Source organism: Aulonocara stuartgranti (assembly GCF_965226115.1).
Source record: "Aulonocara stuartgranti genome assembly, chromosome: 3".
NCBI lineage: Eukaryota > Metazoa > Chordata > Actinopteri > Cichliformes > Cichlidae > Aulonocara > Aulonocara stuartgranti.
Genome location: NC_138941.1, coordinates 61,543,839 through 61,558,966, shown reverse-complemented (window position 1 = coordinate 61,558,966; position 15,128 = coordinate 61,543,839). Strand labels below are relative to the sequence as shown.

Below are 15,128 nucleotides of genomic sequence, written 5' to 3'. Positions count from 1 at the left end.
TGAAACATTTCAAACTGCTCCAGTTGTTCGTGTCACTCTTTAGTATCTGTACGTACAGCTCATGTGGTTTGTGCTGTGATGGCCCCCTGCTCTCTTTGTCCCAACTCTTTTTGTCATAGCCTCATATGAAATGAGAGGTCCTGGGTCTGAATCCCAGGTGAGCCCGCACATTGTCACAGCCTGGCTCATAAGACCCACAGACAGTATGAAAGATCGACTGATTTTGGATCATTTAGTTTGTAGCTTCAATTATTTCACAGCAGTGTTTCTTGTTGTTGTCATAAGTGATCAAATGTGTGCAACAGGGTGGAGCACGCATCAGCTGCAACATGCTACATCCATAGAAATATGAGTGAAAGTACAAATCAAATCGAAGCAGGACTGAAATCCTAATTTTTACTGTTCATGACTGTCAGACATTTCTAAGTAGGTCAGGGCCAATGTTTCAGGACCACCACATGTAAATCACATTTGATTTGATAACAAATCATTTGTTATCAAATCACTGATTAATGAACATTTTATTTCAGATATGTAGAGACCCATTTAACACTGTTTCTTTTGAACATTATGTGGAGATAAATACTGACTCTGTGTTTTCAATGCAGTTACATCAACACAGCTCAGCTTGTGTGATGTGGTTTCTGTGCAACACATTCAGTTGGATTTCAGTGAGATTAGAGTTCTGACGACATGGAGAGTAAACACGTAGAGGATTTACAAAAACTCTGTTAGTGTGAGAGCAGAAGTGATCTGACAGCAGCTCAGCTCAGCTTCTCTGCGTCTCAGAACAGAGGACGCCATCATCTATCTGCTCAATCGTGTCTACACCCACCTGGACCAGCCGCGAGCACTGTGAGGGTCATATTTTTTTTGACTTCCAGTGCTTTCAACACCATCAGGCCGACCCTCCTGGGTGATAAGCTAACAGCGATGCAGGTGGATGCTTCTCTGGTGTCCTGGATTGTTGATTACCTGACAGGAAGACCACAATATAAACTACAGTCTTCTTATACTACCGACACTTTGTTCACTTTTAGTCACTTACAGTTATTTATTCACCTTTCAGTCACTTTACTTTTAAAGCTGTGTCATTTTAAAAGTGTATATACTGTATATTCTGTGTATTTATTATTTGTCCTTCAACATTATACTGCTCTGTTGTTTGTTAATTGCCCCTTGGGGATAAATGAAGTCTTCTGATTCTGATTCTGAATATGTACGTCTCCCACAGTGTGTGTCTGACAAGGTGATTAGCAACACAGGGGCACCACAGGGGACTGTCCTCTCCCCCTTCCTCTTCACCCTCTACACCACAGACTTCAGCCACTGCACAGAGACCTGCCATCTTCAGAAGTTTTCTGATGACTCTGCGGTGGTTGGATGCATCAGCAGGGATGATGAGACAGAGTACCGGGCTGTGGTCGACTCCTTTGTCACGTGGTGTGAGCAGAATCATCTGCAGCTCAACGTGGCAAAGACCAAGGAACTGATCGTGGACTTCAGGAAGACCAGGAAACACTTGACCCCTGTTTCAATCCAGGGGGTCAGTGTTGACATTGTGGAGGACTATAAATACCTTGGAGTACACATTGACAATAAACTGGACTGGGCTAAAAACACCACAGCACTTTACAGAAAGGACCAGAGTCGTCTCTATTTTTTGAGGCGACTGAGGTCCTTCAACATCTGCCAGAAAATGCTGAGGATTTTCTACGAGTCTCTTGTGGTCAGTGTGATCCTCTATGCTGTTGCATGCTGGGGGAGCAGGCTGAGGGTCGCAGATGCCAACAGACTTAATAAACTGATCCGTAAGGCCAGCAATGTTGTGGGGATGGAGCTGGACTCCCTCAAGGTGGTGTCGGAGAGGCGGATGCTGTCCAAGATAAAGACAATGTTGGATAACACCTCCCACCCACTCCATGACATGTTGGTCAGTCACAGGAGCTCGTTCAGTGAGAGACTGAGATTACCGAAAAGCACCACTGAACGACACAGGAAATCATTCCTGCCTGTGGCCATCTCCCTGTACAACGCATCCACTTAACACACTGTAAACACTGCGATAGCTACACCCTTTTTGCACATGCTCTCTCTCTCTCTCTCTCTCTCTCTCTCTCTCTCTCTCTCTCTCTCTCTCTCTCTCTCTCTATATATATATATATATATATATATATATATATATATATATATATATATATATATTGTATATATTGTGCTATTTTTTACTTCTTGTATTGTCTGTTTTTGTTACTGTTTGTACTGAAGCTCTGTAACCCACAACATTTCCCCTACAGGGATCAGTAAAGTACTCTGATTCACATCTTTAGTGTTTCTTTCAGTCTGATGTTTTGCAGCCAAACATTTATTTACCATCTTTCTGACCACAAGTCAGTGGTTGAAACAGAGAGAAGCTAAAGCTCACCTCCAACTCAGACCTCACAGTTGACCTACATTCAGCTACAGCAAGACACAGCTGGTATCTAACAATCTGCAAAAGGTCTGAAAAAAATCATTGAATGTACTATCAATAATATATTAAATAGTTGAATTTTATTTTCTTTGTGTAAAAAGAGCTTCAAACCCTCCTTACAGGAGGTCGGAGGGTCAATGAAAGCATCACACAGATGCTCATGTTGCCTTCAGGTCCTGATATCAGTTGTTGTTAATCGTTACTGTTTCAGTTTGAATCTTTAACACTTTATTTTTCCAATTTTTTTCAGTCAAAGAATAAAAGTTTCTCGTAATGCTTGAGGGAGAGAAAGCCACAACACAGTCAGTCACAGGCTGGAGGAGGAAGGTTTTACTAGATGTGACTGTGAACTTATCTCAGTGTTGGTCTGATTATCAGGAAGCAGCAGGTCGGAGGAAACATGATCTTTAGTTCTAGGAGACTGAGACACATTTATTATGGTTACAAAGCCATTTCTAATGTTTTGAGATTCAGGTGAAGGACTTCACACATTAAAGTGTTATTTTTTCAGTGTTTGTGTCAGCTTTTCACCCAGTGTTTAGTTGGGTCACGTTTGTGGGTTTAACACTTGTATCCTCAGAGAAAAGCACACTGATGCACTGATATGTAACAGTGCAGAAAGAGGAAGAAAGACTCTTATCACATATTAGCCTTCAGGGCTGCTGCTGCACTGTCAACAGTCATACCAGCAACAACCAGTAACGACTCATCACAGTCACAGGAGGCTGTGACTGTGAGAAGAAGTGGAGGAGGAGGGAAAGCAGTCACAATAAGGCTACGTCCACACTAATCCGAATTTGTTTGAAAATGCATCTTTTTCTCTCCATTTTGGTCTTCGTCCGTCCACACTGAGACGACGTTTTTGTTCAAGGAAATGTGAGCTTTTTGAAAACGCAGATAAATTCGAAAACAGCGTTTTCACGTCGCAGTGCGGACTGGAAAAACCGAGGCTTTCGAAAATGATGACACATTTTAGTCATATGATGCAGTCATGTGACCAATTCAACTAAGATGGCAGATGGCATTGTACAGCAATAGGCTGTATCCCAATTCAGGGTCTGCAGCCTTAAAGGCCGCATTTTAAGCCCGATTACGTCACAGCGATGCGACGAAGGCTGTGCCACTTCGAAGGCTGCTCGAAATGCGGCCCTCAAATGCGTCCTTCATTTCCCTGAATTTTAAGGATGTGGCGGTGTAGACTTCATTGCCCAACATATCCCAGAATGCATAGCGCAGCAGTGGGTGTGGATAATTTTGCCGGAAAAAAATGGCAGATGAGGGGCGCCCGAAGAGTACACATTTAAAAGTAAGTACTGAATATTATGTCACTTATTTGTGTGCAAATGTTTAATAACGAAGAACATTAAAACATTACTGTTGGCCACATATCGGCAAAGTTATGTGACATTAGAGACGTTTGTACTTATTTGGTTTTAAAGCCTTTACTTTAAAATATACGCCGTTCAATAGCTGAGCTTAATCTTACAGAGAATGATCAACACTCATGTAGAAACAAACAAACAAACAAATGAACAAAAGATTCTCTCCTTCTTGTCTGTCAAACAAAGCTGTATGAAACGTTTCCAGCTGTTAGTATTATGGTTGCTAGGCAACCTGGGCAGCCCAGCGGAGACTAGACATAAAGTCAGCCCTGGCTAAAATAAGCCAGGGCTGATTTTATGCCCCAGTCATGTCTGTAGTTTGATTTCATTGATGTTTGTCTGTAACATGAATCTTCTTCATATCTTTGAATTCAACAATGTCCCTACTTCCTGCTCTGGCTTTGCTTAATTATTTTCTTACAATCAGCTCACGGAGATGTTCCTGGCTCTGCTCTCTGACCACTTCATTAAAAACACCACAAACTCTAAACTAATCTGACACTCATTTCTCTTTAGTTCTGATCTCACTGCTGAGCTGCACCACAAACCAAAGTCAGTAACGTCATCATGTGACAGTCTGAAGTCATTACTACTGCAGCCAATGAGGAAGCAGGACCAGAATGTGTTCAAATTTATTGCTCAGATACTTCATGCATCTCTAATCTGACAGTTATGAAATATCAGTATGATAAGGATCATCTTCTTTCAGTTAATTCTGCACATATTTGTTTGTTTGTACAGCTTTAAAAGACCAACCAAAGCTTGACAGATCACTAACTTTCTGATGAACCTTCAACAAAGACAGTATGAGTAGCAGTGTTAGTATAATGGATTACTTTACTTATTTACTGTAGAACTAATTACACACAGAGATGTTTTGTGTTGTAACTGTCATCAAATAACACACTGAAAAATCCTTCATATGAACACAAACTAGAATCATAATCCTGATGCTCTGTTCTGTGATTTTGTGTTTCCTTCTTGATGAGCTGAGATCACGTGAGCACTGCAGCAAAGCACACTTAATGTTTATCTGACCTTTGTGCTGATAACTGAAAAACTATATTGTATCCCAAGTAACATAAATGTTTTCATGAATAATGTAGGAATAATAATGTATTAACTTAACTGACAGATAGATTCTGAGGAGAAACACAAGATTTGTGATCTGTGTTGTCACTGCAGGTACATGAACAAAGATCACTGTATGCAGCACACGTCTCCTTCAGACCTTCACAAACATTAACCAGGGCGTGACGTGTAGTCTGATGTTGTGCAGCCATTCAAGTTATTTAGTCTTTCGGACCACAAGTCAGTGGTTGGAACAGAGAGAAGCACAAAAGCAACTAAAGTTTGCACAGTTAATGTGCAGTCAACTACAGGAAGACACAGTTTGTTTGGCTCAATCTGCGATATTATTAATTAAATCAATAATTACTTTAATGCAGTCAATATAATTATTTCAAAGAGCTGAGAAAACATCCATTAAAAGAGGTCGGACAGTCAGTGAAGACATCATACAGGTACTGGTGTTGCATTCAGGGTCAAATGTCAGTTGTAGATTTTGTTGCTTTTAATTCTTATTCAATATTCAGTTGAAACGTGTAAAACTTTGGTTTCAAGGAAGCAGAGAAATAAACACACAAAGCTTTTTCACACAAGGTTTTTTCTAACCACAAGTCTAAGACCCAGAGACAGAGAAAGAGGAAGAGGAGGGTTTTACTCAGTGTAACCATGAACTGATCTCAGAGCTGGTCTGATGTCATTGAGCAGCAGGATGGAGGAAACGTCTCTGCTGTGTCTGCTCTGTAAGCTCACTCTGTGTTTTTCATGCCTCTGCTGTCTTGTTGAATGTGAAACTCTGAACTAACCTGAGTTTAATTTCTCTTTAGTTCTGATCTCACTGCTGAGCTGCACCACAAACCAAGGTCAGTAACCTTCTTCTGTCACACTGTAAACCTGACTCACTCTCTCAGGAGACTGTGGGACACATTTATTAAGAACATGTCAGAGTTACTCTTGTTCAGTCTAAATGTTGTCATGTCTTATTTAGATCAAACACACCAAAAATTGCTTGTTGGCAATTAGTCTAATGCAAGAAACAACTGATTTATTGACCATACAATGACATCTGGTATGAGGACTTAAGTGGTTGTATAAGACTGTACTGACACTGTAGTTCTATATGTTTTCAGCTCGTCTGACTGTGAGTCCCAGCAGCTCTCAGTTCTTTAAAGGAGCCTTTGTGTCTCTGAGCTGTGAGGAGGACGACAGCTCTGCTGGATGGACTCTGAGGAGAAACACAAGCAAACAACAGAGGACTCAGTGTGGAGATGTGTGGGGAGAAGGTGCTGGTTCTTCCTGTAACATCACTGTGTTCCCATTGGACAGTGGGGTTTACTGGTGTGAGTCCAGAGAGGGTCCCATCAGTAACATGGTTAACCTGACAGTCACTGGTAAGCTGAGTGTGTGGAGTTAGTGTTGATGAAGCTGTGTGTAAATGGATGAAATGCTGTAGTTTGTCTCTGTGTTGAGGTGGATCAGTGATCCTGCAGAGTCCTGTCCTCTCTGTGATGGAGGGAGATGACGTCACTCTGCTCTGTAAAACAAAGACCACTCCCTCCAACCTCCCAGCTGCTTTCTATAAAGATGGCTCCCTCATCAGGAAGCAGCCTACAGGTCACATGACCATCCAGCATGTTTCCAGGTCTGATGAAGGCCTCTACAAGTGTGACATCAGCGCTCATGGAGAGTCTCCATCCAGCTGGATCACTGTCACAGGTGAGGAGCTTCACTCTGATTTCACCTCTTATTTCATCCACATATTCACCTGAACAGGTGGGATTCTCTCTGCAGAAAAACCTACTACCACACCACCACCCACCTCTACACCACCTCCCACTCCATCAACTCTGCATCCTGACTTATTTTCACCTGAGCTTGTAGTTATCCACCTGGTGGTGTTCTGTCCATACTTTGTCTCCACTCTCCTTGTCGTGTCTTTATGTCGACAGAGAACTAAAGGTAACACTTTGAATCGTTCTCTGATTAATCAATATGCAGAATTCTCTATAAATTAACAGCTGAAACATTTCTTACATTTTTGCAGGAAATAACATTCGTGTCTCAATCCTGCCCTCTCAGCCTGATCAGGGACTGGATGATCATCATGATGTCATCACCGATGTCACTACAGAGTATCACTTCTGAATCAGAGCTCTGTTGTGTCTCTGTGAGTCTCAGTAACTTTGTCCTCTCCATCTCTGATGTGGAGATTATCTGAATAAATGGACTCAGATGTTCATCTCTCAAATTTTTTTCTGTAGATAACCAGTAAATATTCCTGCTCAGAGGAAAAGGTCATCATGTACTGTCTGTGTGCACCACTGCAGCTCTGTCACTAATTATTGTACAAACCATTACATTTATTTCTGCTTCCAACCTGTCTTCCCAATGTGATGTTTGTGCAATGTATGTATTTTCAACGCAGGTATGTGTAACATTGCATGTGACAAATAAAGGCCTGACTGATTGATTCACTGATTGATATAATGTCCCATAATGGAGATTTCTTTTCACTGTTGTCGTGTCCACTGTGGGGACATTTTATGAAATAACATTTTACAGAAACATTAGTTGGAACTTCCTTCTTTGAGAGCATCACTAGAACTTGTTGTGGAAATGTTCCCTGATAGCAGGATTGTTGGACGACCAGTGTGGATCATGGATTCTGTCAGGTACTCCGACAGCCCAGACACATGCATGTCAGGTTATTCTGCTCATTCTCAAACCACCTTAAACCACACTATGGAAACCTGAAACCTGAAAAAGGTTTCACAGAAATCTTTCCAGAGCTCATTCAGTTTTTCTGGGAATAACATAAAAACCTGCAGTAAGAAAAGTTGGTAAAAGCTAAAGTAGTTCTAATAAAGTTGTAGAGAAAACATTTTCTAGCAGACTCAGATAATTATCTTTATTCAAAGTTGACCCACCATTGCATCTCCTGATTATTTACTGTCCGGCCTTTCTCAGCAAACAGTGAGCCAGGTGTTAATCCAGTGAGACAGAAAGTATGTAAAGCATAAAGACCACCGGCAGGCAGAAATGTACTGCTGCCTCCATGCACAGGCCTGAGCTGAATTCTCCTGTGATGACATCCAAAGAAGATACATAAAAATGTTCTGCACACCTGTACTCCAGAGAATTAAGTAAATAGTGAACCATGTCAATAATCAGTTTTGCTGGTTTACATATTTATTTATATGAATAATTAAATGATAAATGTAAAATAAATAACTTGATATCAAAGGAGCTTTCAAAGAAAAGTGTCTGGACTTCTTTAAGTTACTTGAAGACGTTTCACCTCTCATCCGAGAAGCTTCTTCAGTTCTAAGGTCAAATGGTGGAGAGTCCCAGATATAAACCTAGTGGGAGTGACCCCCCACAGAGGGACAAAAGGACCCCCTGATGATCCTCTAATCACCTGAGACAAGGTTTGACCTTAGAACTTAGTCCAGACGCTTTTCTTTGCAAGCTCCTTTGACTACGATGACCTGGATGACTGAGAACCTTCACAGACAAATAACTTGATGCACGCTCAATCATTCAGGTAAGTAAATCTCCAAAAGTTGATTCTGTTCATCTGGACGTAGCGTTTTGTAGGAGAAACGTTTCATCACTCATCCAAGTGACTTCTTCAGTCTCAGCTGACTGCAGGTTTCCCCAAATCTTATAAACAGTACATTTGCATAATGACTGAAACCAGCCCACTGAAGGGACAATGAGCTGGGAGGTCAGTTCCTTAATCTTTACTGTGCAAATTCTCATGACCATTGATCAACAACCACTGACCAAAACCCACCGATTTGGGGAAACCTGCAGTCAGCTGAGACTGAAGAAGTCACTTGGATGAGTGATGAAACGTTTCTCCTACAAAACGCTACGTCCAGATGAACAGAATCAACTTTTGGAGAGGTAAAATAAATATCTGTACATTTCCTCCAGACACACCTCATTAATGCGTTTCTGCACCTAGTTTGGTTCCTGCTGTTTGAACAAAGACTGATGGCGAGCTGAGTAAATGTTCTAATGTGTCATTCTTCTGGTTCAAAGGTCAGTCTGAGCTACAGACACAGATAAAGCATGTTTAAAAAACTGTGAGTCTAATTTAAGCTCCGACTTTTTGTTCCTTGATTATGCTGTTAATCATTTCTGGGTGTGTTCACACTGAGTTAAGCCTTTGTCACTGTGTGTTTTCCGTGTTTCTGAGAGCAGCTTTAGGCTAGCTCTGAAAACCAGAGTTATGGACAGATGACACACCCATATGGAAAAGGTATATATAAATCTTATATTTCTCATTTGGCTCTCGGCAAAGGCAGTCACACTTTTCTCCTCTCCCTTATCTTCCCTGCTTGGCCTCTTGTGTCCTTGTCTTGTCTGCATTACTTTCCCTGGAACACTCTCTCACTGTCTGTTTCTAAAACCTAAAGAGAATTATGGATTTGATCAACTGGTCTCTGAATGCTATTGACACCCTTTTCTCAACGAGAAGTCTGGGCTCGGGAGAGCCCGAGTGCCTGGACTTTCCCTGCCAGATACACGATGGACGGGTGGCAGACATGGAGGATCATGTGCCTGGCGGGACTGTCGATCGAGGACGCTGAAGATATCTACCTATTCAGGACCATGATAACAGGGTTCTTGCTGATCGGAGCTGGCTTGGCCCTGGCTTATCGGAGAATTAAGACAGCGGAACCGGCTGTTCAAACCCCCACAAGGCTGCCCGCTGGGATTGAAACGATGGGACGAGGTGCGACTTCTCAGAATGGGCTCACTGAGTGCAGCATGGTTATGAGCTTGGAGATATCTGTTTGTATCTGTCTTGTGTGAAACTTGTATGAACAGCATACAAGAGTGAAAACAGATATAAGATCCCTTGAAAAATTATATAAATGAAACTTGTATGTTTTGGATACTTATTAAAACAATATATGAAAGTAATGAGAAAGTGGCCACTTTCATGAGTAAATCATTTAAGCCTTATATGATTCACTGTATGAAGTAGGCCACATCTTATGCAAGTCTTTTATAATCTTTTTTTTTTAATCTATTTCTTTTCCATATGGGCAGTTACACATCTGTTTCTGTCTTAGTCGCCTGTCTGTGTTAAACAATCTTCTATTTTCCTTGTTTCTGCACTCACTTCTCTGCTCTGTGTTGTAGTTTTTAACCATCTTTGTCTCTATTTCACTGACTCATGGAGAAATGCTGGATTCTGAATCCAATTTTACATCCTAAATTGCTCTCTAAGGATACTGAAGAGGTGATCTGCTGCCACCTGCTGGCTGCTTCAAGAAGCTACTCCTTTACACCCATCAGGAATTCTGATTAGACTTTGAATCTGATCTAGGATAGCCTCTTTTCCTGATGTGACCTGAAAGACTTTTCCCCTTTAGACTACAGCTGTGTCCACCTGTAGTCTAGTATAGAGGACACAGCAAGAGTTTACTGCCTTTTGTTTCAAGAGTCAATGAGAAGCTTGGGATGGACTACATGATACTAATAACAAATACTTTCTACAAAAAGACCAATATGTGGTCAGTGTGTGAGGCAACATGTCTCTAATCTTAATGTCTTCTTTAAATGCCTGAGCTCAGCGTTTTTCTGTCATAAGAGACCAAATAAGATGTTTGATTATTGTTTGATTTTTTTATAATCCAGCCTGTAAATGTTTCCCTCAATTCTCTTTGGTCTGTATTGTCTGGTTATTAATTAGCAGTTTTTTAAAACCCTTTCACAGTAAAAGTCCCAGATTCAGACGTCTGATCACTAATCACCATTTCTATGTCCGAGTAATTCTTTGCTTTGGATTTTATGTTGCATTTACTGACCTTTGACCTTTTGTTGGAAGAGCGCTCTATACTCTCTCCGTTTTTCATGTCTGTGCGTTAGTAAAACTGCATGTCTGAGGACAGCACCCTGCACTCCTGGGCATTAGCCGTCTTTACTTAACTGATCACACCCTGATCTGCGTCTGCCTGGAAGGAACATACAGCTCAGCACAGCTTCTCTGAGTTTTAAAACCTTTTCCTCCTGAAACTTCCTTCTACCAGAAAACAACACAGTCAGCACAGAAACATTGATTTAACACAGTTTTTATTCATGTCTTTAAACACAGTGAAACATTTTACCACAAAGATAAAGTGGAAGCTTCTCCTCCTCCTCAGCCTCTGATGTCACATTAAGCTAACCCTGTGCTCTCAAGATAGGAGCTCTGACTTCATGAAAATACTTTTTCAAAGTCTTAAACATCATAAAATTAAAAAGTGCATAAATTATCTGTGTTAAAATCACAAGTTTTAAACCCCATTCCAGTTTCACTACAGCAGCATACATCATATCCTGTCACCTGTCAATCTGTTAAAGTTTACATAACGACATCTTTACAGCCTGATAGAAAAACTTTGTAAGCTAAGAAGACTTTTATGTAAGTAATTAACGTAAATGTGTTCACTTGGACGTATCCCATGTGTTACACTAAATCCCTGCATTGTATTTAAAGTGGACATGAAACATTACATGTGTAAAGGTTAATTTACACCTCTGTCTCTTTAGCAGCAAGTGATTCTTCAACATCGGCTAGCTGAACTGAAACATGAAAATCCACCTGTTTTAAGAGTGAGGAGGAGAGCCAGTTTGAGTCAGGTACATCTGATCTGTCACTAGTTAGCTAACATAAATGAATAGAAGTCTATTAGCCAACCAACCCAGTAACATCACATGCGGTACTTGCACAACATGGTGCCAAACATACTCTAAAAATAGAAACTTTATTCCCAGCTTCACAGTGTTAAATCTGTGAAAGCTTTTTAGAGCGAGGCTTTGTGGTGTAAGGTAGCCTTTATACATGTAGCGTTTCACTTGATGTTATTCTATTTAATGAATCCTTCCAGTAGCATGAATGTACAGTGATATAGTTTAATCCTTAATTATAATCATTTTTTCTTATTTGGATGTATAAAAAATATCCATCAATTCATCCACCCACCCTCCATCCTCTGTCTACCAAATCATCTTTACCGTTTAGACCCTGTTTTTAAATGTGAACTTCACACGAGACGTTCTTGTGAATTTCAGTGAATACAAACATGTCTATACAGCATCTGCTTCGATCACTCACACATGGAGGTAAAGCTTTATCTGTGCAAAGAGTCATTTTACTGTAATAGCTGCATTAATCTGACAACTTACAGGATATCTTCACATTCACAAATGAAACAGTTTTTGTTAGCATTAGCGTATAAAATATAAAGCTTTGTTTACAAAACTGTAAAAACAGGACATTTTACATTATAATTCATAGAGAGGAAAACTAGCTTCACCTTTAAGAGAAAACACTTAATGGAGAGAAGAAAAAATAGTTCCATGTCTATTAATTACTTGATATAATCTGACTTCATGTGATGACAAATTACTCAGTTTCTGTCATAAACTCTTAACAGCTCAGTTTGATTCTTGTGTTTGTGTCTTATAACCAGCTTTGGTGTCATTACACCGAGTCCCACACATCAACAAAAATCCCTGTCCTAATGAGGACACACATATATGATCTTTCTTTTATTATTCAGGTTTCAACACAAAGCAAAGATGACTTCAAAGTGATCACCACAGCTGCTCTACTATAGAAACACGGACAGGTAGAAACACCAATTTCAAGTCTGACTGATCATCTCTGCCTTTGTTACCTGTGCAAGTTCAGACTCTGGCTGCTGGGCTGGGGTCAGCATACACCCACTTTCAGCAACACTCTGTGTTATTGGCTAACTTAGTGTTAGCATGCTGTCTGTGCAAATGGTTGCAAAGAGCCAAAGTTCTGTTAGCAGGATACTGTTTAGCATTGCTCTGTTGTCCTTCTGTGCAAAAAATAAATAAAAGTAATGGCCACATCTCCACTGTAAACCGCTCCACCATTTTCCTGCTTCATGTAGTGCAACAAAGAGTTTCAGTTCACACATGATAGTACAAACCGTGACGCCTGCGTTTTTTATGTTTTCGGTAAATTAAAAATACACCAGCAATGATGAACATCACAGGAAGAGGCAGACCAGCTCTCAGTCCAACAAATCCATCCTCGTTCACTCCATCTCCACTCTGTCCTCCTGTCTGACCTGCAGGTGAGAAACAGGTGTGAGGTGTCAGCTGTCAGGTAGGTGATGAGTGAAGAACAGAACAGAATCAAACTGCTGTCAGACATTATCTACTGCACTCTGATCACATCACTCAGACCAGCTGCTTTCTACAAAGTCTCATCAACAACATCTTTAGAAACAAACATCAACAACCAGGAAGCAGCTTCACCTCTGATCACACACACACTCAACTCTACTCACTCACCTGGAGCAACAACTCTCAGATAGATGCTGCTGATGGACTTCCCATCTAACAAACGACACTCATATGTTCCTGTGTCCTCAGTTTTCACATCCTTCAGAATCAAAGACACGTCTCCATCCGTCATCTGTCTGTCCTGCAGATCCACCCGGTCCTTAAAATTCGGATGCTGGTTTGTTGGATCGAGCTGCTCGTCTCGGTACAAAAGGACATATTGTGTCTTCAGGTCAGCTCTGCTCCACTCCACACCTATGATGTCGCTGTTTGGACCTCGACACGGCAGAGTGGCAGTCTGTCCACTATCCGCTGTGATGATTTTGCGGTCTGAAAGAAGAAATAATTCAGAGCAGAGAGTTTAATGGGATCAAAGTATAGCAGCCAATCAGAGTAAGGAGCTAAGAGACCACTCAGTGTGGGATTTTCATGTGTTTCACACGGCAGCTCAGGTAACTTTATAATCTTATGAGCCCCTTAAGTCCTTTTATGATCTATCTTTTAATCTAAATTGTTTATTTTCTTGTTTTCGGTGCCGTTTTACTATTAAACTGTTTGGAGATTCTTCATAATCCTTCAAAGATCAGCAGGTCTCCGTCTCTGCGGGAACACTGTGGATAAATGGAACAGAGGGAGTTCTCATGACAGTGTTACAGTCCCCTACAACTACAAATGCATTGGTAACAGCAAGCAGTCTTTAAGTGAGCCTAACACAGCCACACCACATGTGTGGATTGTCAGAGCCCTGTCAATGCTTTCCTGCACAGCTGAAGTCCATGGCTGGCAAAAATGATCCCAAGGCCACCGGGAAATGTCCCTGTACCCTCCCTGATAGAACTCAGCTCACCTGCACTGAGCTATCTGGTCTTGGGATAGGTATTAGGAGCACATCGGCTTCTGAACCCTTCCTATAGAGGTGGGCAGATCCATGCAAATATCAGTACAGTGATGATATTGGTATCAGATTGAAAATGTGTTCAGAATTTTCAATTTGAGGATGACTGAGCCCATAAATCACAACACACTGCTCACCCCAACATAATCTGCCTTTATGACTTAAATGTATAGGTACTAGCATCTGCTATACTGACCCTATATTTACTTGATATTGGTTGAATACAAGAATATGTAGTATTGCACAGCATTACTCTGTGGTAAAACCCTGTTGTAGGCTATAACACAATGTTCCAAAAAAGGGGAACAAAATAAACTGTTGGTGGTGGTAAAAATGCATAACTTTTGCAATTAATTATCCAAAACGGGTCTAGTTATATGCAGGTTATAGTAAAAGCTGTTTTTTAAAATACATGAATCACTTGGAAACATGCAGTCCATATAGTCTCCACCTCCTCCTGCACACCTTAAACTCCTCCCTCAGTGACAGCGCAGAGCAACATCATTTCTCCGGATCTTGTCGCGTTAGTGAAAAGAAATTGTTGGGAACTGAGCGCAGCACCCCGCCGTGCGTATTTCAGAAGAACTGCAAATAAATCGGGTTGCGTGCTGAGTTTCCACAGCACAGGTTAAACAGACACTAATGACACAGATATTATAGGCTCAGTATTACGGACTTTTCAGAGTAATATAAAGTGAACTCTCATACTTCATGTTGCTTTAAAACAGCTTGAGTCTCACCTGCAGAGACCAGCAGGACGCAGACAGACAGTAAACTCCAGCAGAGACACGCAGACCTGCCAGCTCTCATTTCCGTGTTCGGACTTTTCCTTCTTCAGCTTTAAAAAAAAAACTTTAAACTTCCTTATCGATAGATCCTGGGCGTGAGATTATCTGAGTTGGACTTTATTAAAAACATTAACATTTAATGTTGTTTAAATATCCGTGCGTCTTCCGCGTCTTCCGTGATCGTGTCAACGCAAGCAGGGGCGTGG

The 15,128-nt window shown here is 41.0% G+C and overlaps 2 protein-coding genes across 2 annotated transcripts; one reads left to right on the top strand and one right to left on the bottom strand.

Annotated features, from left to right (window-relative positions):
• Positions 1–5,632: 5,632 nt before the first annotated feature.
• On the top strand, positions 5,633–7,372 carry LOC309694949 (Fc receptor-like protein 5; the record flags this gene model as incomplete). The annotated part of the gene is made up of 6 exons (XM_082515242.1): positions 5,633–5,663; positions 5,748–5,783; positions 6,051–6,311; positions 6,391–6,636; positions 6,712–6,879; positions 6,965–7,372. The coding sequence occupies 6 exons, from the start codon at positions 5,633–5,635 to the stop codon at positions 7,063–7,065; spliced, it is 843 nt and encodes a 280-aa protein (XP_082371368.1). The 3' UTR covers positions 7,066–7,372.
• Positions 7,373–10,993: 3,621 nt separating this feature from the next.
• LOC309695741 (butyrophilin subfamily 1 member A1-like) lies at positions 10,994–15,128 on the bottom strand. The gene is made up of 3 exons (XM_082516608.1): positions 14,875–15,128; positions 13,249–13,569; positions 10,994–13,022 (listed from the first exon to the last, which is right to left on the bottom strand). Exons 1-3 carry the CDS (start codon positions 14,942–14,944, stop codon positions 12,862–12,864), a joined length of 552 nt encoding a protein of 183 aa, XP_082372734.1. The 5' UTR covers positions 14,945–15,128; the 3' UTR covers positions 10,994–12,861.